Below are 21,201 nucleotides of genomic sequence, written 5' to 3'. Positions count from 1 at the left end.
AGAGAGATTTAACTTTGATTTTATTTTTATTTTTATTTTTTGAGTGTGGAAAAGATTTGACCTTTTTCTCTTCTTCTCATTTGTAATATTATTGTGTATTATTATTATATAATTGTCTTTTATATTTATATAAAAATCTCGGACTTGCGATTCTTGTGTCGCTACGGCCAAACGATGTATGCTCGAGCTTCTAACCCTGGTTCAAGAAGAAAGTTTTAAAAAACGGGGCAGAGAGATTTCGAAAGAGAGTTTTGAAAACAAGATTTGAGAGATTGAAATTGGTGTTATATGTGTTGCAAGCAAAAAGTCAACAACAACGACTTACAACATATAACTATCGGGTAGGGAGAAGTTGACACTTGTCACAATTGCACTTTTGATGGCAGCGGACTTGCGATTGTGCAGCACTCACTTCCCAACAAGAAACGAGTTAAGTCAATTCATTCTTGCGTCGTCTACGACCAAGCAATGTATGTTCGAGCCTCTAGCCCCGATTCAAAAAGAAAGTTTTAGAAAACAGGGGCAAAGAGATTTCGAGAGAGAGTTTTGAAAGTAAGATTTGAGAGATTGAAATCAAGCAAAAATGCAACAACAACGGCTTACTGCATATAACTATCGGGCAGGGAGATATAACTAGACTTTAATCTAAAAAATTCTAATATCGGTAAGTTAAAAAAAAAATTGTCAATTTAAGTATATCTCAATCGATTAAACAATTTTTCTAAAAATATTTTAGAGATAATACAGTATTGGAAAGTAATATTAATTAATTAATCAATATATATATATATATATATATATATATATATATATATATATATTCATTAAAAAAAATTAAGAGTATTCATGAAATTTTTAAAACTTGAATTAAAATATATTTTTTATTTTTTAAAGTTTTAAAAATTTGAGAATAAAATATAAATGTTTGGAATTTTTTTTTTTTTATTAATTTAGTGAATTCTTTTTTATTATATAAAAGCTCTGTGTTTTGGGGTACGATGAAATTGGGCTTTAAGGCCCATTATCCCTCACAAGATTGGGCTCATTTACATACCATAAATTTATTTTTAAATAATATAAAACTTAATCCAAATTAAAGATTCAATATAAATAAATAAATAATATAATATAATTAACCAAAAAGACTCTTTTATTTTTTATTTTTTTTAATTCGGATTGGGTTTCAAAGGTATTTCGGTTAGCTTCATTAAAAAATGTGGGGTTAAATTAAATATAATATAAAAATTATAGATTGAGCAATAAAAATAGTATTTTTAATTTTCCACCCTCTTTTTTTAATAAAAAATAAAAATAAAAATTTCAAAAAAAAAATGGCATGCTTTATTGTCGAGTGGTGTCATATTTGAAAGGGACCGACATTTGTTGTTCAAATGTGTGCAGTTGTCGACTCTTTAATAAGGTGTCGGCAAACAATTTCATGCCTATTTAGAGTTTGGTGACGTTGCTCTTTCTCTTTCGTTTTTTTTAATTTATATAAATAAATAAATAAACTTTTTGGAATTTGATATATATTAAAACATTTTATTTTAGTCGTACAAATAAAAAATAATTTAGTAGATAAATGATATGATATTGTCCACTATGAGCCTAAGCTCTTGTGGCTTTACTTTGAGCTCCCCCAAAAGATCTCATACCAATGGAGTTAGTATTCCTCACTTATAAACCTATGATCATTCCCTAAATTAGCCGATGTGGGACTTCCATCATCTAACATATATCTCAGCTAATTATCGTAGTAAAATATGAAAGTCGTAAGTTTATGAAATTTTTTAGATTATGTATAAAGTTATTTTGTATATTAAACTTGGAAATGCAGCAGTAGAGTTAAGTTTGCATGCAGTCTAAATGGTATGGTTAGAATCATTCAAGTATTATTTGATCGATTATTCGAATTTCAAACAAGTGGGGTTGAAATATTGGATCAATAAAATAATTTTAATTTTATAAATTTTATTTTTTTTTTTTTTTAAAAACAAAAAAAAAACTCACGTGGAAAAATACAAATTTATAAGATGGGGCACGTGTGAAAGGTATGACAGGTCATCATTGAAATCGACGGATGAGTGCAGGCCAACGCCTTCATCTCGTCGTGGAGCGGCGGCTAACCATTCGGATCCGGATTCTATCGTGGATCCGTACCTTTTTTTTTTTCCGAGTTTAAATCATTTTAATTCTTAAAATGAAATTTCTCGTGAATTTTGCCCGTTGCGTTTGTTTTGCTCGGCGATTCGGTCCCACATCGGCGACCTTTCGGTTCAACGGTCATTTACTTTTTTCATATTCTTTATATACAAAAATTTTGATTTTTTTTTTTTCTAATTTTACATTATTATCTCTCTAGGCTAAAAGCTATATTTTTAACTAAAAAACCACTTATTTAATTAAATGTGATGCACAATTATTGTTTAAATGTGGAAAATGACATGAAAATTAGTGACCATGTATTAAACTTGAATAAAATAAAATTAATACGATCGCTCGGATGAAATTGTACTTTGGTTCTGTAACAACTCAAGCTCACTGCTAGTTAATATTGTTTTCAAGCTCAACACTAGCAAATATTATCCATTTTTATTCGTTACATATTGCTATTATACTCACAATTTTAAAATATGTCTACACCCATATGAAAAATGTTTCGTTCTCCTCTCCAACCGATGTGGGATCTCACGGGTCTCTGCTTCCAAATTTCATTATATATATATATATATATATATAGATATATATATTTTAATTTTAAAAGTTAATAAAAATAAATAAATGTTGATATGGATAGTAATTATTGAAAATTGGAGGAAGGGGGAAGCAACAAAATCTAAAATTCAGTAATTGAATTGTTAAGTTTGAAATTAAAAAAGTGTACTTTTTTATAAAAATATAAAATTATTGGAATTTTTTAATCATGTTTGAAAAAGAAAGTGTTTTTTTTTTTTTTTTTGAAAAATAATGAAAGTCGTCCGAGGTGATCCCAAGAATTAGGTCTCGGACTCATCGATCACAAAATCAAATGAACCTAAATAGCCTAAAATTGTACGAATCAAGTGAAACGTGTTTGACCATTGAGTTCTCACCTTGTTTCTGAGAGTAGTGACTTTCAATTCTTTTGAGTCTTTTTTAGTTATCCTATCATCAAGATCTCTCTTATTCAGATATCGATTCATTATTGTACCTCTACTTTACTCGGGTGTGACAGAAAGAGAAAAAACTAGATCATTTTCAATTGTTTAAATTTTTTTATGTTATCAACTTTCACTAGATAATGTGGGCCAATTAGGGTTCTTTCAGTATTCTTTGTTCGTTTATTCATAAAATTTTCAGTAAGTCACCGTACGTAGAATCATTGAAAATAAAGTACGCTAATTAGAGTTTCTATGATTAAACCACTGAAAATAAAGTGCACATTACTGACTTAATTTTCGAATATGATCTTATTTCATTAATGTACCCTTAGATATTCCGTTCTCATGTATCGCCTTTGATATATGCTAATATATATACTAAAATAAAATAAAACTATTATCGAATGGAATCTTTATTCCCGTCTTTTTAGAAAGATTAATTGAATTCATCAGAGATCGATCTCGATCACATTGATTTTGATGCGTTAGAATAATAAATACAATAATATTAATTTTCATAAAGATTTGGATATCTTTTTTATTAAATCCTTCAAGAAAAAAAAGAAAAAGGAAAAGATTGAAAGAGATCGTGAACGAATGGGGAGACAATGAAGCAATATCGGGATTGAGAAAATAATAAAAAGAATTATATTTATTACGCATGCTCACCAAACGACGGCGTATTCATGATTTAGCCGCATATACTTCACGTGCGTCAAAACCCCGTTCAGACCGACCGGTTACCGCCCCAGTACGACGTGTCGCACCTTCTCTTCTGTTCTGTCGGTCCACGTATTTGTTTTCCACTCCCACTGTCCGGTGACCTACAATTGCCGGTCACCAATCCCCCAATTCCCATTCATTGTTCTTAAATTCCAATTTTTTCTCTCTATAAAATTCTCATTCTCCTCCTCTAACTCTCTCTAGATTTTTTTTTTTTTTTTAAATGAAGATGGAGGAGGTGGCAGCAGCCGATTCGTTGCGGTTTCCATTTCCCGAGAACCAGAGTTGTCTCGGGTTCATGGAGCTGATCGCTGTTGATCAAGAATTTTCGTCACAATTTGATGTGTTTTCATTGTCATCTTTATCGTCTTCCCTGTTTACAAATCCTGTCGAAAATTTGGAGATTGGGAACCAATGGCCAACTACACCGAATTATTCATCGTCGAGCGAGATCGTCAATGATGAGGTGATCGAGCCAAAGCTAGAGAGAGAAGAGAAACAACATTCCCGACAAACCCTAAAAACGGATAAACAGTGAGTGCTTTGTTTTCTATTTTTGTAATTTTCTTTAAGAGGATTTTCATCTCTCCTAGTAATTAATTGAACTTTTAAGATTGTCTAAATTTTGTGTTTTAATATTATGTTCGGGTGGTAAATATAGGTTAAAAACAAAGAAAATGACTCGAAAGAAGAAAGATCAAGAACCACGATTTGCGTTCATGACGAAAAGTGAAGTGGATCATTTGGAAGATGGTTATAGATGGAGAAAGTACGGTCAAAAAGCGGTGAAAAACAGCCCTTACCCTAGGTAAATTTCCAACATGAATTTCTACGGTACAGGGATTTATATACTTTTTCCTAACATTTTTTTTTACTCTCGAGTTTTAGAAGCTATTATCGTTGTACTAGTGTAGCATGCAATGTAAAGAAACGAGTGGAGAGATATTTAAAAGATCCAAGTATTGTCGTCACGACCTACGAAGGCCAACACACTCACTCTAGCCCCAACATGACACGATCAACCATCTTTCCTCCGCCCATCTCAACCGCCCTCTACAATGGCTCTACAATGTTCACCACCGCCACCACAACCCCGTCTCTCTTCCACTACCAAAATGGTCATAATTCGAACTTTATCAACCACCCAAAGGGCTTCGTGGCATCATCATTTCATCCACCGTGTGACGTTGCACCCTCCAATCATGCTAATCAATTCTTTGCTGGCCACGATCAACCATAGATTATTGCAAGATATCGCCCCTTTTCAATACGATGAATTGGCATGGAGAGATTGTTCGATCTCACAAAACCCAACCTAACCCAATAAATCGTGTTTATAGGTAAATTATATATAATATATATAACAAAGTTATTGTATACATATTGACTCCTTCAACGTTTTCTAAACAGGTTCTTTCAGTCTACTTTTAATTAGGGTTTACTAATAAAATCGAGAGGTCCATATTGTAAATGTTATAGACGAGTGTAAAAGCAACATAGAGTCGACAATTGCTGAACATCTTTAATTAAGGTTATCGACATCACATATTTAGTCATTAAAATTTTTAATATTTTAAAAAAAATTAAATTTTATGTTTAATCAATTTAAAAAATTTTAAAAATTCAAACTTCTAAACCAAATAAATTTTATATACATAAATTTTTTAAAAGCAGTTATAATTTGAATTGGGTCGAGATATTTTTTAAACCTAATATAATTCAACCACAAAAATATTTGAGCGGAATTGATTCGAGTTGTCTGAGTCATTTATGTAAATTTTTATTTTTCACACGAATAAAATATTTATTTATTTATTTTCAAACATTAATATATATTTTAAAAATTATATTTAAATTATTTTAAAAAGTTAGTTGGATAATAAATAATGGAAAAAAGAAATAATTTATGCATTTTCCTTCCACCAAAATTTAAAATATCTCATTGAATAGCCCACTAGAATTTGGGCCACAATTCTTTTTATTTCCCTATTTATAATTAATAATTTATTGCACCAACTTTATAATGTTTTTTTTTTTTTCATTTAATAAATTATTATTATATATTAAAAAAAAAGTTTAATTTTAATTTTAATTTTAGTTGAGTTCAAAATTATATATATTCAAAAAGCTTCATTAAATGAGAAGAAAATATAATTTTGTTTTCATTTTTAATAACTAATTTTTAATTCAACAAAATAATTATTATTAAAAAAAAAAAAAACTAATTCCCTCAAAGAACTGAAAAAAAAAAACGAAAAAACAATATAAAAAACTTTACCGGTTCTGGAAATTTCCAAATGTGGCCGACGATTTCATAATCAACTGGGAATTATCGTTTCCATTGGTTTTTGACCCGTTTGGAGCAAATATAAATATCATCCAAGGATTGACTCAGTCATCCGTCGCCGTCTCCGTCTCCGATCAGGACAAATTCTCACGCTCCAGTTTCATAAAGGTTTACTTTCATAATTTCTCCATGTCCCATTTCATTCAACTATTTTTATTTTCCAATAATGCATTTTTTCATGTCCTGATGATCAGACAAGAACTGTTCCGAAATCGATTTGGATTTTGTCGGTCTGAGCTGAATACCGATTGAATTTCGGTAGGTTTTTACTGATTCCTCGCTATTGGGTTTCTGGATTTTTCGATTCGACTCATTCTAGGTTATTTTCGGACTTGTTTGTTCGTTCCAATTTATGTTTATGTTTATGTTTAATCGGTTTCTTTTTAGTTTTTCATAATTTCTGGGATGATGTTTTTCTCATTTTTTGTGTGTTTTGCTAAATTTGTTTTCGCATTACCGAAGCTGTTCTTGTTTGGCTATTGGTATCGAAATATTGGTGTCGGATTCTTACCAATGCTATGTTAATTGTTGTTTTCTTGCTTATTTTGTAATTTAAGAGACTTATGGGTTAGATTCTTTGGAGGTCCCTTTGATGTTCTTGAGATTGACCTTCTCAGTATGGTTCAGCTATTTCACGGATTTTGAAGTTTTGCATTTGCAATATACTGGAAATTTCATTGTATTGAAGTGGGAGTGTTCTTCTTTTTCTTCATTGTTATGTTACAGCGATTCGGGAATTCGCATTAGGATTGAACGTTCATCTTTGATTGCAGAGTTCGAGTGAATTTTGGTTGTTTTAGTTGAAAGGCTATGAGATTGAGTACATGGCTTTAAGAGAGAGGGATCTCGCGTTTGATCTCGAAAGTGGGGGGAGGATTGGTGACGAGGTTGGAAGTGTGGAACCAAGTTCGATCAAAAGAGATGTAAAGAACATTTGGAATAGGTTGACAGAGGATACACTGCTAAAAGATGAGCTAGTCGTAGCGTCGAACAGTAATTTTGTTAATTCTGTTGCCGATGTTGTTGCTGATGTGAACGTAGAGTTGTTGATAGATAAGAATTTGGAAGGAGAAGACGATTGTGAAGCTTTTGCGCATGTCGAGAAAACTAATGCTAGAGGGAAGCATAAGAATAAGAAAAAGGCTCTGAAGCCACCACGGCCGCCCAAAGGTCCTGCTCTTGATGCTGCTGATAGAAGGCTGGTGAAGGAAATTGCAGTAATTGCCATGAAAAAACGTGCAAGAGTCGAGCGAATGAAAGCATTAAGGAAGTCAAAAGCCGAGAAAACATCTTCCTTCAATAGTTGCATTCCTGCCATGATTATCACATTCCTGTTCTTCCTTGTAATCATCCTTCAAGGTTAGCTTATTCGAAGTTCGAGAAGGGCGTTCTTAGTGTCGTGTCCTTCAATCTGGTTATCAGTTTGTGCCTTCTTTTAGCATTATGTTCTTAAGGGAGTTTTATTCAACCATGTTTACAGGAATAAGTTCCCGAAGCAGTCCGATGCTGCAGGGGTCACCCGAACCTGCTGTTGATGGTAGTAGCGGTTTCATTTCCGTTCAGTACATTAAAAGCTTTCCTCCAAATGAAAGCAATATGGCGAATCCCCCCGATGTTAAGTGCGTATCGTTAGTGAATGGTTATGGTTTATTGAATATAAGTTTCCAAGTATTCCTAGTCTAATTTTGTACCATCTTGTTGATGCAGTTCTGCTGCGTAACTCGTTTCGGGTTTTGTTCCTCTTTAAGGTGAAAAGGGTGGCTGATTTGAGGATCTTTTTGAAGTTGACAGCCTAGGAGCCAGCTTGCTGGCTCTTATGGCCATGATTTTTGAATAGTTACTTCGATGCGCGGTTGCATCCGACTGATCTGTATATAAATACGAAGAAACATCGAATTTTTTGTTTTTTTTTTTTTTTTTTTTTTTTGTAATCAGATGCTTTTATATCTTAATAATTTATATTGGAAAGTTCATGGTGATGTTCTTGGATGTAGGTAGCTGAACCTACTTAAAAGGTATAGCAGACAGTCCTGCATGCTTCCAGGCTTTCTTTTGATGAGTTGAGTTACGAACTTTTTCCTTTTCAATTTAGCTAACAAACCTGCAGGATTATGATGATATGTTTGGATGATGCTTAACCCTCTACGCCTTTGATTTGCTGCTGGTAGATGATGTTCATGCCGTTCTTCGAGGATAAACAGGTACAATCGACCACTGGCCAATTGATTCTTGAATTTGTTAGATTTATGAGCATATCTCTTGAATTTCAAATCAATGGATGTGAGATCCCATATGGGTTGGGGAGGAGAACGTAACATTTTTTTATAAGAGATGTGGAAACTTCTCATTAGCAAATGCATTTTGAAACTTTGAGGGGAAGCCCAAAGAGAACAATATCTCCTAGTGGTGAGCTTGGACCATTACAAATGGTATTAGAGTTAGATACTGAACGGTGTGTCAGCGAATTCGAGGGGGGTGGACATTGGGCGGTATGGGTCACGATGGGGGTGGATCATGAGATCCCACATCGATGGGAGAGAGGAATGAGTGCTAGTGAGGATGTTGGGCCTCGAAGGGGGTGGATTGTGAGATCCCACATCTCGACCACATTGGTTGGGGAGGAGAATGAAACCATTCTTTATAAGAGTTTGTAAACCTCTTCCTAACAGACACGTTTTAAAACCTTGAGGGGAAGCCCGGAACGGAAAGTTCAAAGAGAATAATATTTGTTAGCAGTGGGCTTGGGCCGTTACAGTGAAGCTTTGAAACTTTCCAAGATTTCAGGTATTAGACAGCAAAATGATATTGTGATTTTATGTTCAAAGCTAAGCTTGAGCTCTACACATAGGCTTTTGTCTTGCAGAGAAACAAAAGCTTCTGACTTTGACATCAAACTTTGTCTCTGTCATTTTCTTTTGTTAACCCCATCTTCATCTTTAGTTGTAGCCAATCTCATCATGGATTCATGTATGAAAACATCCCGTGTCGCCTCTACAGGGACGATCCTCGCAGCATAACAGCTGACACAAAAAGATTATTACTGAAATCGTTCTCGATGAGTCGTTAAATGTAAAGAAATTTTAGCTCCGAGTTGTGTTTCATCAATTAGATGACTAATTCTGAGGTGAAGAAGGCGGTCCTGAGCAGATGATGTTCGGTTTCCTTGTGAAAGTCTTCACCGTGATGGATGCATGCACTCTCATGTCTAGCGGCCTCCAGATTGTTGACTTTTGATACGACAACCTGAAGCTCAATGTTGGCATCTTTCGTCGAAGGAGTACAAAATTGCAACATCGTGGATGCAACTTGAGAGGTCCTTGTGAAGGAGCCATTATGAAAAAGGTCTATTTACATAATTAGGTAGTAATTGTATAACTCAGATCTACCGCGAGCAGGTATTGTTCTCTTTGGGCTTTCTCTTTCGGGCTTCCCCTCAATCCGGCTAGAGGAAGGTTTTCATACCCTTATAAAGGGTGTTTTGTTTTCCTCCCCAACCAATGTGAGATATCACAATCCCACCCCCTTTGGGGTCAACGTCCTTGTTGGCACTCATTCCTTTCAACAATCGATGTGGGACCGCCACTAAATCCACCCCCCCTTTGGGGCCCAGCATTCTTATTGGCACATCGCCTCGTGTCTACCCCTTTTGGGGAACAGCTAGAAGGCTGGCACATCATCCGGTGTCTGGCTCTCTTACCATTTGTATAACCCAAATGAAGGCTGGCACATCATCCGGTGTCTGGCTCTCTTACCATTTGTATAACCCAAATTCACAGCCAGCAGATATTCTCTTTTGGGCTTCCCCTCGAGACTTTAAAACGCGGAGCAGATATTGTCTTCTTTGGTCTTTCTCTTTTGGGCTTCCCCTCAAGACTTCAAAACGCGGAGGGGAATGTTTCCACACTCTTATAAAGGGTGTTTTGTTCTCCTCCCCAAAAGTGTGCGACATCACAAATTGAAAGTCAAAAGGCAATAAAAGTTACTAGTGCACCACTTTTTTTCGGTGGCTCAATTATAGGACCGTCATGGTTAATCTGTTTTGCTATGAGCAATTTTATGTTGAGTGTCTTCGTAGGAAACAAAACATACTCAAAGGATTCGTGTTAGTCTTTGAGGATAGTATTTACTCTTAGAAATAAGGAATAAGTAACGTGTCCAATGCAGGGATAGGTCGTTGCATTGATACTCATAATAAATTCTCACTGAATTATATCTTAAAAACTACGCTTAAAAATGTGTAAATAGTTATACGAACGGTCGCTTTTATAATAAAACACTTACGAATACGCTATTTTCATTAAAATCACTCTCAAATAAATTATTTTCATTAAAATCACTCCCCAACAAATACATCATTTTCTCCTCCGAAATATTGATAGTAAATTTTAAATATTTAAAAAAATAGTAATCATTGAAGAAGAAAGAAATTTATTATAAAATTGAAAACTTGAGAGTATTTAGGTATGTAACTTAACAGCCTATATTTTTGGAGGGTTAATTTGACTTCTATTTCTTCAACATTTATTATAACTTTGACAATTTTGCATGACACGTCTATTTATTTATTATTATTATTATTATTCTAATAATATAAGATTTTTATTATGAACGGAGACCACGTTCAAGAGTAATTTTAAAAATATGTTGGTTAAGAAAGACGATAATTATTGTTTATATTAATAATGTACATTTTTTTTATACACGAAAAGTATATAATACCAATAAATGACTAAAATAAAACGGGCATTTAATTATGGAGACGGGAAGGAATAAGATGATTTAATTTGAAAAGTATACGAATCAAATATTAATTCTTTTATTTTTAATCCAACAAATATAAATGTTATAATTTATTGAACGTTGAATGTCATTTATATTTTTTATTCATGATTTATATATTTATTTATTAACTATGTCCGTGCTTTAATTATAAATATATAATTTAATTTATATATATATATATATATATATATATATTATTTATTTAAATATTATTTTGCGCTTTAAACTTTTAAATTCAATTTATTTTAAAAGCTAGGAAACAAAAAATGCCAAAAATTAAAAGTGAATAATTAAAAAATTGTTTGACAACGATTCTATTTTTAAAAATCATTTTGTATAATTCTTATCTAAATTTTTGAGGAAAAAAAATGTAATTCTTAATTTTTTTTTTTCAATTTTTAGTTTAGATTTTGATTATATTTTTAAAAAATAAGAAATAGAAAATGATTTTAGTTTTAGTATTTTAATTTTGAATTATATATATATATATATTAAAAATTATTTGAATTTACATAATCAAATAAATAAACTTAGAGGTGAAAGTAATATAGTATTAATTTTTTAAAAAATTAAATTAAATGATTAACAAATTAGGCTCAAATTAAATAACTTAAGTTGAAGAATTAACTTGAATATTAATTATATTAGTTATTACAATAACTAATTAAATATTATAAAAGAATGCATTCAGAATGTCAACATGACTATAGCTCAATAATCAATACATCTATTCACTGACCTGAACATAGCTTGGCTAGTCATGAATCGTGATCGAGGACAAATATTCTCTTTTCTCGAGATTTAAACGTTCAAATCTCCACCACCATTCGAGCATATCTACATTTTTTAGTTCTTAGAAAAAGTAATAATGTTGCATCATCTAAAATATGCTTAAATTGGTAACACAAATTTATCTTTCGTTATCATTTGACTCGTAATCGTATTTTTCCGTCGTCTATCGAGTCTATTACCATGGAAATTTCAAACATTAATCATATGATTTTTCAATATCCACTTCAAAATTAATTACTTGGCCCTTTTTTTCTCTCTTTTGCTAAATTATTGACTAAAATATTCAAACTTTGTGGGACATTAAATGCAAATGGAAAATAAGGAAGTAAAAGAGGGTGGCTACAAGAAGCAACAACAATGGCAAATCATGTAATTAAACCCAACACCAAGGGCAATCGTAAATCAAAAACCCTATAAATAAACCACCTTTAAATCTCTGTTCTTTTCAGACACTTCCAAAGACCAAAACAAACATGAAATCCACTCCCTTCTTCGTCGTTAAAGCTCTCTTCCTTCTTTTCCATCGAATTTTCTCTAAAAAATTCCGGCGAACCGCCACCGCCACCGCCGCCGGCGTTCACCAGAAATACCAAAAAGACCCATCTCCGGCGAAACTCAGCGGCGGCGAAGGAAAAGTTCTAATCTTTAACGTGGAAGAGGCTTTATTAAAACCCTCATCTCCATTTTTCTTCTCTTACTTCATGTTGGTGGCTTTTGAAGCAAGTGGGGTAATCCGTGCGACAGCTTTGTTGCTGTCGTACCCTTTGATCCGACTTGTCGGCCAAGAAATGGGGTTGAAAATTATGGTGATGATTTCGTTTTTTGGGGTTAAAAAAGATAACTTTAGAATTGGGTCATCAGTTTTGGGTAAGTTCTTGATGAACGACGTCGGATTGGAGGGTTTTGAGGCAGTAAAAAAAGGGAGGAAGAGAATTGGGTTCAGTAATTTTTTCCCACAAGTCATGATTGAGAGCTTTTTGAGAGATTATTTGGAGGTTGAGGAAGTGGTTGGAAGAGAATTGAAGGCTTTTTGTGGGTATTTTGTGGGTTTGATGGAACCAAAAGTGAAGGCTTCTTCATTATCTCATTTGATTCATCATCAACAACAAGAACAACAAGAACAAAATTGCAATTTGATTGGGATTTGTGGCTCTCAAATGGGTTATGATTTTCATCTCCTCTCTTCCATTTGCAATGTAAGTTCTTTCAAAAACCCTAATTTTCAGCTCGTTCACGTTCATAACGATTTCCATTTCGGTAATCGGTTCAATTTCTTGATAGCTTTATCGTCTTTTTTAAAAATGATTCAGTAATACAATAGAAAATTACAGATAGAAACAATGAGGTCCGAAATTGGTTGAAGATGGGAACAAAACATTCCTTACATTGGGATCTCACTGTAAAAAATTAGTAACAGTGATATGAACCACGACCAAGTGGGATCTCACTGTAAAAAATTAGTAACAGTGATATGAACCACGACCAAGGAATTTCCATACCTCAAAGTTCAATTACAAGAACGAGAGCCAAGAAGCTACAACAAACCTTATACAGTTATATTCAAGCTATGGTGAGCTCATCAAAGCTTGAATATAACTATATAAGGTTTGTTGTAGCTTTTTGACTCTCGTCCTTGTAATTGGACCTTGAGGTATGGAAATTCCTTGGTCGTGGTTCATATCAAACAGTGATAATCACTCATCAATTGGAGATGGAAACGAAACATTTCTTAATAGCGGTGAGGCTGACAATAATACATAACAAGCCAAAACAGACAATATCTACTAGCACTGGGTTGATTAAAATAATTTGAATTGTATATTTATGTCTATTTTGATTTGATATATTATTTGAATAATTATATTGACTAAATAAATCTTTTCAATTATTTTAGATTGAAACTTTTGAGTTATCCTTTTGAGATTTTTATAATAAAATAAACAATATTTATTATAAGATTACACATGTATGGACAATATTGTGTTTACGTAGCTAAATAAAGTCAAATAATTAATGGTTTTCTTATCTAAAAATAATTAATGATTTTCTCATAAATTAAATAATTATAAAATTCATATATTAATGTTTTTATTATATAGTTAAGCAATATATCAATAATGACTTTAAAAAATTAAAAATATATTTAGAACATTCCTATATATATTCCAACTGTCCGACAAGAAAATCAAATTACAGTTGATAAATCAAGTTAAAACACCCTATCTTGTCTTTAATAGTTTAGATATATATTAACATCTACATGTCTTATCATTAATAATAAATATTTTTTAAAAAATATTATTTCCAAAAAACATAAAATATATAATATATTTTCCCCCGTCTTGTCATAAATGTTTAGATATATATCCATATCTCTAAGTCATATCATATATTAAAGAACGTAAATTAAATCGAAAATCATTTATAGTAAAAATAGATATTCATTTAATAATATATTTCAAAGAAGTACGGTTGTAGCTTTTTGAATTAATTTAATGTCTGAAGTAAGATTATTATGGCTGACGATGATCTTTGCAAACAGGAAATCTACACTGTGAGTGAAGCTGATAAAAAAAAGTGGAAGACGCTTCCTAAAGACAAATTTCCGAAGCCGTTAATCTTTCACGATGGAAGGCTAGTCCTAAACCCAACTCCTTTGGACACTCTTGCCGTTTTGACGTGGCTCCCTTTTGCCCTCATTCTTGTTTTTATTAGAATCTTTGCTTATATCTGTTTGCCTTATAATTTATGTGTCCCTATTAGTGCTTTTAGTGGAATGCACCTTACTGTTTCGATCCCAGTTGAAAAAACCAAAACCAACAACAATCGAGGGTGTTTATATGTTTGCAACCATAGAACGCTTCTCGACCCTCTATATATTTCAGCTGCATTGAGAATCAAGAACCCTTTAGCAGTCACCTATAGTCTAAGTCCAGTCTCGGAATTCTTCTCACCGATTAGAACCGTTCGATTGACTCGAAATCGCGATCGAGATGCAACCCTAATGAAAAGATTGTTATCAAATGACAATTTGATTATATGTCCTGAAGGAACCACTTGTAGAGAGGCGTATCTTCTAAGGTTTAGTCCGTTGTTCGCAGAGATTAGTGAAAAAATAGTCCCGATAGCAAACGACACACATGTGACTATGTTTTATGGGACGAGTGCAAGTGGGTTTAAGTGCCTTGACCCGTTCTTCTTCTTGATGAACCCTTCACCATCTTACAGTATTAAGAAGTTGGACATGGTTGATGGCTTGTTTGCATCACATGATGATACCAATTCCACAAAGTTTGATGTGGCCAATTGGGTGCAAAGTGAGATTGGTAAGGCTTTGAAATTTGAGTGCACAAAGCTTACTAGGAGAGATAAGTATTTGATTTTGGCTGGCAATGAAGGGATTGTACATTGACACATACTTCATATCATTAATTATTTGATGTATTTATATAGATCAATGTGTATAAGATATGGTATTGATCTTCCCATTATATGATCATTACACAGAAGAAGATATACGTGATTAATTTATCGATACCGAATTATATTATAACTGAGTTTGCATGAAGTAATTATTTCACTCAAATTTAAAATCATACCCAAACAACCACTAAGTACTCTGACCCTCGGGAACCTTTCTCGAGGTCCAATTGAGCTCTAGATATGTTGGATTAGGCTCGAGCGTTGGTTTGACCTAAGCCAGTTCCACTTCGAGTATGCATCCATCTCGAGCCTTTCTTTTTTTTCTTTTTCTTTTAGTATTGTGATTGAGACCTCGTGAACGACGGTCGTAACTATGACGGTCTTAAAGTAGAGAAATCTTTTATTGGGTAAGCTTTGACTTGCACAAAAGGCCTAACGATTCTAGAAATGGGATCCGATTGGATCCGTTCCCCTTTATTGGGCCGTGTTAGACCACATATAAATTGGGCCGTGTTAGACCACATATAAATTGGGCCGTGTTAGACACATATAAACTGGGCCGTATCAGACCACATATAAATTGGGCCGTGAATTGGGCCGTGTTAGACATATAAATTGGGCCGTATTAGGCCACATATAAATTGGGCTGTGTTAGACTACATATAAATTGGGCCGTGTTAGACACATATAAACTGGGCCGTATTAGACCACATATAAATTGGGCCGTAAATTGGGCCGTGTTAGGCCACATATAAATTGGGCCGTGTTAGACTACATATAAATTGGGCCGTATTAGACTACATAAATTGGGCCGTGTTAGATCTCATATAAATTGGGCCGTGTTAGACCACATACAAATTGGGCCAGGCGCAAAGCAATTTAAAGGGTCCAAAGTCCTGTCGGCGTAATTAAAATGCTTAAAGTGGCATTCGAGGAATTAATAAGAAATTGGGGACTGATTGTGAAATTCTGGAAAGTTCTATATAATATAACGAAGGCCACTTCATTCTCTCCCTTCTTCCCTCGAATTAGGGTTTCGGAATTTTGCAGTTCCAGAACCAGGCCCCTTCAATCGCTCTTCCGATAAAGCAAGTTTTGGCCGGGACCTGTCTTGCGGTTGAGGTAGAATACAGCTCTTTTCTTCGGCTATTTCCGTATCTCTGTGCCGGCAAGGGTTTTGATGGGTGCGGAGAGGAAGAGGAAGGTTAGTTTGTTTGATGTGGTGGACGACACCTCTGTCCCCCCGAAGATTCACAAATCGAACGGTGGAGGAGCGGCGTTTAACAATGGCGGTGGCAATGCGGGCAATAGTCTGATCAACCGGTGGACTGGGAGGCAGTACTCGCAGAGGTACTTTGAGATTTTGGAGAAGAGGAAGACTCTGCCTGTTTGGCATCAGAAAGAGGAGTTTTTCCAGGCTTTAAAGAGCAGTCAGACTCTCATATTGGTTGGTGAAACTGGTAGTGGTAAAACTACTCAGGTTAGTTGGGGAAAGCGTTCTAATGTTTGATGTGTAGATGATTGTATGTTTTCGAGACTGCAAGTGACTTCAGAATTATTTGTAACTTCCCCTTTTGTCTTGGACACAGGCTTTTAGTTTTTTCATTAACTTCCATTCAGGCTGTTAGTTTTTTCTTCGACTTCTATTCTAATTTTTTTTTTTAATTTTTTTTTTATTTTTTTTATTTTTTTATTCTTTAGATTCTGTACTGTGTTTTTCGAGCCAATGTCAGGCTTTATTAGGGGTGCTTTGGTTAGAAGGACCTTTGCTCTTTAGTTTGATTGTGGGGCAATGCGTTCTTGGGAAGGATTTACTACATACTTCATCAGTCTAGGCCAAAAATATACCTAATGATGTAAACTTAGAATTTGTGGTTTTGCTTTTTCTTGTTTAAATGCTCGGATAATATCCTAATTTAATCCTGAACTTTCATTTTAACCTGTTTTAGCTCTTAATTTGCGAATATTATTTTTGCACTAGAATAATTGGCCTTACCCTCCCTTGAGAAGGGAACAAACTATGGGACGACTTCGAATATTACTTAAAACATTTAATCTAGTTACTGTCGTTTAATTTCTTTAATCTTTAAGAAAAATCTAGCTGGGTACCGACTAAATTTATATGTGAGCCACATATGTTGAGTATGGTATGCGAGTTGGTTAAGATATATGTTTGATAGTATGGAAAGTTCTCTGATTTCTTAAGCTCTTAGATCGCATCAGAATGGGGCCAAGCGGATATTGGGGTTTATTTATTTATTTTATTATTATTTTAATAGGGTTTAGAAGGTACTAGTAATAATTTTTGGTGTCTCTAGACAACTTGTTTGCTTTTCAGTTAAGCTATGTCTAATGGGTATTTTGTTTGAGATAGTCTTCTTGTTATTCTGATGTCTATTGTGGTGATTATGCCTGTTACAGATTCCTCAATTTGTTTTAGAAGCCGTGGACCTGGATAGTCCAGATAAACGTAAGAAGATGATGGTTGCTTGCACTCAGCCTCGTAGGGTGGCAGCAATGTCAGTTTCTAGACGTGTTGCTGAAGAGATGGACGTGACTATTGGAGAAGAGGTGGGTTACAGCATCCGTTTTGAAGACTGCAGTAGTGCCAGAACAGTTTTGAAGTAAGCTCATTCTTCTTAGTACCTACTCATCAGTGTTGTTATCTATTCCCTCGATGATTTGAAATTTTATTCTTTACGTGATTGGTAAATGTGTTGTACTTTTTATGGGTGGCAGGTATCTGACTGATGGTATGCTTTTAAGAGAAGCAATGACAGATCCTCTTTTAGAAAGGTATAAGGTAATTATTCTTGATGAGGCTCATGAAAGAACATTAGCCACGGATGTTCTTTTTGGACTTTTGAAAGAAGTTTTGAAAAATAGGCCTGACCTAAAGCTGGTGGTCATGAGTGCCACACTTGAGGCTGAAAAGTTCCAGGGTTATTTTAATGGTGCTCCACTTATGAAAGTTCCTGGTAGGCTTCATCCAGTGGAAATATTTTACACACAGGAACCTGAAAGGGACTATCTTGAAGCTGCTATTCGGACAGTTGTACAGATTCACTTGTGTGAACCTATAGGTGATATACTTGTTTTCCTCACTGGTGAGGAGGAAATTGAAGATGCATGTCGCAAAATAAATAAAGAAATTTCAAACCTTGGCGACCAGGTAGGGCCTGTGAAAGTGGTGCCTTTATATTCTACTCTTCCTCCAGCTATGCAGCAGAAGATCTTCGAACCTGCTCCACCTCCAGTAAAAGAGGATGGACCTCCTGGAAGAAAGATTGTGGTTTCCACAAACATTGCAGAGACTTCATTGACCATAGATGGCATTGTCTATGTTATTGACCCTGGCTTCTCAAAACAGAAAGTTTATAACCCTCGAGTACGTGTGGAATCATTACTGGTATCTCCTATATCAAAGGCCAGTGCACATCAGAGATCTGGTCGTGCTGGAAGAACTCAGCCTGGAAAGTGTTTTAGACTTTACACAGAAAGGAGTTTCCAAAATGATTTGCAGCCACAGACATATCCTGAAATTTTGAGATCAAACCTTGCAAATACTGTTCTTACCTTGAAGAAATTGGGCATTGATGACCTTGTGCATTTTGATTTTATGGATCCACCTGCTCCTGAGACTTTGATGCGAGCTTTAGAAGTTCTGAATTATTTGGGTGCATTGGATGATGAGGGTAACCTAACGAAGCTTGGGGAAATAATGAGTGAATTTCCATTAGATCCTCAGATGTCAAAGATGCTCGTTGTTAGTCCAGAATTCAAATGTTCAAATGAAATATTATCAATTTCTGCCATGCTTTCAGGTACTTCAGCCCTCTCTTTTGCAATTTTTTAAGTTCCCCATTTCTTTTGAGTTCTATATAGTGTGTGTACGTCAGATGCCCATGGTTGTTAAACAATGGGCAGGATGCATCAAATTTGATGCATTTTTATTGGCGTGGCATGTTTGCAGTATATCTGTCATGTCTTCTAACTAGTAGTTGTTAGAGCACAATTCTGTCAAACTAGGTTGTCATCAGCAACTATCTTCTCTGGTTCCATGCCCTCAGATGGCATGCACCATAAGATTTCTCAGTCAGTGCTGATGTAGTTAGTTGCAGTTTCTCAGTATTATCTCATGAAGCAAATGGTCTCGTCTTGCATCTATGCATCTGCTGACCTTCCCTGGGCCTCCTGTGTGTGATTACCAATTTCTTTCTTAGTACCCAATTGCTTTGTCCGGCCTAGGGAGGCTCAAAAGGCTGCTGACGAAGCAAAAGCTAGGTTTGGCCACATTGATGGAGATCATCTAACGCTCTTGAACGTGTACCACGCTTACAAGCAAAACAGTAAGTATTTATGGTCTTCACTTTGACCTTTTCAATTAATTACATTCAATTTTGATGGGTTCCTAAAGCAACTATTATGTCACAGATGAGGATCAATCATGGTGCTACGAAAACTTCATCAATCACAGGGCAATGAAGTCTGCAGATAATGTCAGAGAGCAACTAGTCCGCATCATGGCTAGGTTTAACCTCAAATTATGCAGCACAGATTTCAACAGCCGTGAATACTACGTAAACATAAGAAAGGCAATGCTTTCTGGGTATTTCATGCAAGTAGCTCATCTGGAGCGAACTGGACACTACTTGACAGTGAAGGACAACCAGGTATGGATTCTTTTCTTGATGTACCAGATCATGGTAAACCCTGCACTTTCAATGCCTGTATTTAGGATTAACAAATCTGTTCTACAGGTGGTACACTTGCATCCATCAAATTGCTTGGACCATAAACCAGAGTGGGTCATTTATAATGAGTATGTCCTAACGAGTAGGAATTTCATCCGTACCGTGACAGATATCCGGGGTGAATGGTTAGTCTCTCTTGCTGTAATGTTAAATGCTTGTACCCAGAAGCAAGTTTATGTGTATATACCTTTGGTCTGGTCTTATGCATTAGATCTTAAGCATTACTTGCAAGTTAATCCTTGCTACACATGATGCAAGGATGTTCTTTTTTCAAACTAAAAATCTTGCACTAATAACTGAGTGGATAGCAACAACGTTGATCTATTCTTCCTGTTGTCACAACAGGCTGGTGGACGTAGCAGCACACTATTACGATCTGGCGAACTTCCCTCTATGCGAGGCCAAGCGTGTTCTCGAGAAGCTTTACAAGAAACGAGAAAAGGATCGTGAGGAAAGCAGGAATAGAAAATGAGTTTTTTTGTTTAAACCCATTCTATCGTCTGAGATTCCGACTTAGCATTTCGTCCATGGCAGATAACTATCAGCTGAGGAGCGGAAGAAATTGGTTGTACTTCTATACTGTTAAATTAGGAAGGCAGTGTTTTTAGGGTTCATATAGTCCCAAAACAACATACTTAGGTTTTGATTTTCAAACTCAGTGGTTTCTGATTGCTTTTGTGTTATTTTAATGTATGAAATCTAAAAAGTTCCAAGTCTACTCACGCTTCAACGCTTCAGCACAAACTTTTCATGAATGTGCAGATGTTATGATCAAAGCATTGTACAGCACATACCTGTATACAAACTAATCTGCAAAGATTTCATACAGAGCAGAAACTAAACGTTTTTGAGATGGTGCACGTACAATTAGCTAGTAGTTATTATGGTATTGATGATCACGTAAATTACTACCTTTCACTTAACTATTTAGTAGGAAGATTTTTGGATATCATAATGAAAGTTGCATGCCATGAATTTGTTCGATTACATTTCTTGTGTTTAGATTTGCATGTTAAAGTCATGAGGTGATTGAATCACTTATTTTAGTGTTTAGATTTATATACTAGAGTCATGATTTAGTATTTAAATTTGCATGTTAGAGTCATAATATGATGGCGTTACTTGTTTCAAAATTTTTTCTGAGATGGATTAGGACATTATTTGAAACTTAGAAATTTGATATGATTTTTTAATTAAAAAAATAATAAAAAAAATAAAAAAAAAATGATTTTTTTTTTTT

General features: G+C 34.4%; 4 protein-coding genes across 10 annotated transcripts; all 4 read left to right on the top strand.

Annotated features, from left to right (window-relative positions):
• Nucleotides 1–4,029: 4,029 nt before the first annotated feature.
• LOC111807757 (WRKY transcription factor 28-like) lies at nt 4,030–5,432 on the top strand. 2 transcript variants are annotated; one of them, XM_087129315.1, is made up of 3 exons: nt 4,030–4,397; nt 4,525–4,671; nt 4,755–5,432. In XM_087129315.1, the coding sequence occupies exons 1-3, from the start codon at nt 4,087–4,089 to the stop codon at nt 5,101–5,103; spliced, it is 807 nt and encodes a 268-aa protein (XP_086985441.1). In that variant the 5' UTR covers nt 4,030–4,086; the 3' UTR covers nt 5,104–5,432. The 2 variants fall into 2 exon arrangements, with proteins under 2 accessions (XP_086985441.1, XP_023549393.2); XM_023693625.2 differs by having other exon boundaries at nt 4,033–4,397; nt 4,752–5,432.
• Nucleotides 5,433–6,147: 715 nt separating this feature from the next.
• Nucleotides 6,148–8,189, top strand: LOC111806405 (uncharacterized). 5 transcript variants are annotated; one of them, XM_023691702.2, is made up of 5 exons: nt 6,148–6,318; nt 6,405–6,468; nt 6,937–7,569; nt 7,691–7,829; nt 7,918–8,189. In XM_023691702.2, exons 3-5 carry the CDS (start codon nt 7,035–7,037, stop codon nt 7,928–7,930), a joined length of 687 nt encoding a protein of 228 aa, XP_023547470.1. In that variant the 5' UTR covers nt 6,148–6,318; nt 6,405–6,468; nt 6,937–7,034; the 3' UTR covers nt 7,931–8,189. The 5 variants fall into 5 exon arrangements, with proteins under 5 accessions (XP_023547470.1, XP_023547472.1, XP_086984932.1 ...); XM_023691701.2 differs by having other exon boundaries at nt 6,149–6,318; nt 6,984–7,569; XM_023691704.2 differs by lacking the exon at nt 6,405–6,468 and having other exon boundaries at nt 6,984–7,569.
• A 4,033-nt stretch (nt 8,190–12,222) lies between these two features.
• On the top strand, nt 12,223–15,202 carry LOC111807447 (putative glycerol-3-phosphate acyltransferase 3). The gene is made up of 2 exons (XM_023693179.2): nt 12,223–12,980; nt 14,327–15,202. Exons 1-2 carry the CDS (start codon nt 12,258–12,260, stop codon nt 15,194–15,196), a joined length of 1,593 nt encoding a protein of 530 aa, XP_023548947.2. The 5' UTR covers nt 12,223–12,257; the 3' UTR covers nt 15,197–15,202.
• A 965-nt stretch (nt 15,203–16,167) lies between these two features.
• On the top strand, nt 16,168–20,679 carry LOC111806837 (putative pre-mRNA-splicing factor ATP-dependent RNA helicase DEAH2). 2 transcript variants are annotated; one of them, XM_023692331.2, is made up of 7 exons: nt 16,173–16,687; nt 17,629–17,831; nt 17,947–19,031; nt 19,431–19,556; nt 19,642–19,880; nt 19,968–20,086; nt 20,307–20,679. In XM_023692331.2, the coding sequence occupies exons 1-7, from the start codon at nt 16,388–16,390 to the stop codon at nt 20,431–20,433; spliced, it is 2,199 nt and encodes a 732-aa protein (XP_023548099.1). In that variant the 5' UTR covers nt 16,173–16,387; the 3' UTR covers nt 20,434–20,679. The 2 variants fall into 2 exon arrangements, with proteins under 2 accessions (XP_023548101.1, XP_023548099.1); XM_023692333.2 differs by lacking the exons at nt 19,968–20,086; nt 20,307–20,679 and having other exon boundaries at nt 16,168–16,687; nt 19,456–19,556; nt 19,642–19,783.
• Nucleotides 20,680–21,201: the final 522 nt, after the last annotated feature.

The sequence above is a fragment of the Cucurbita pepo genome, chromosome 12 (genome assembly GCF_057944985.1).
Source record: "Cucurbita pepo subsp. pepo isolate OVF chromosome 12, ASM5794498v1, whole genome shotgun sequence".
NCBI lineage: Eukaryota > Viridiplantae > Streptophyta > Magnoliopsida > Cucurbitales > Cucurbitaceae > Cucurbita > Cucurbita pepo.
Note: the sequence above shows the minus strand (reverse complement) of the source record. Positions and strands in the feature narration are given on the sequence as shown.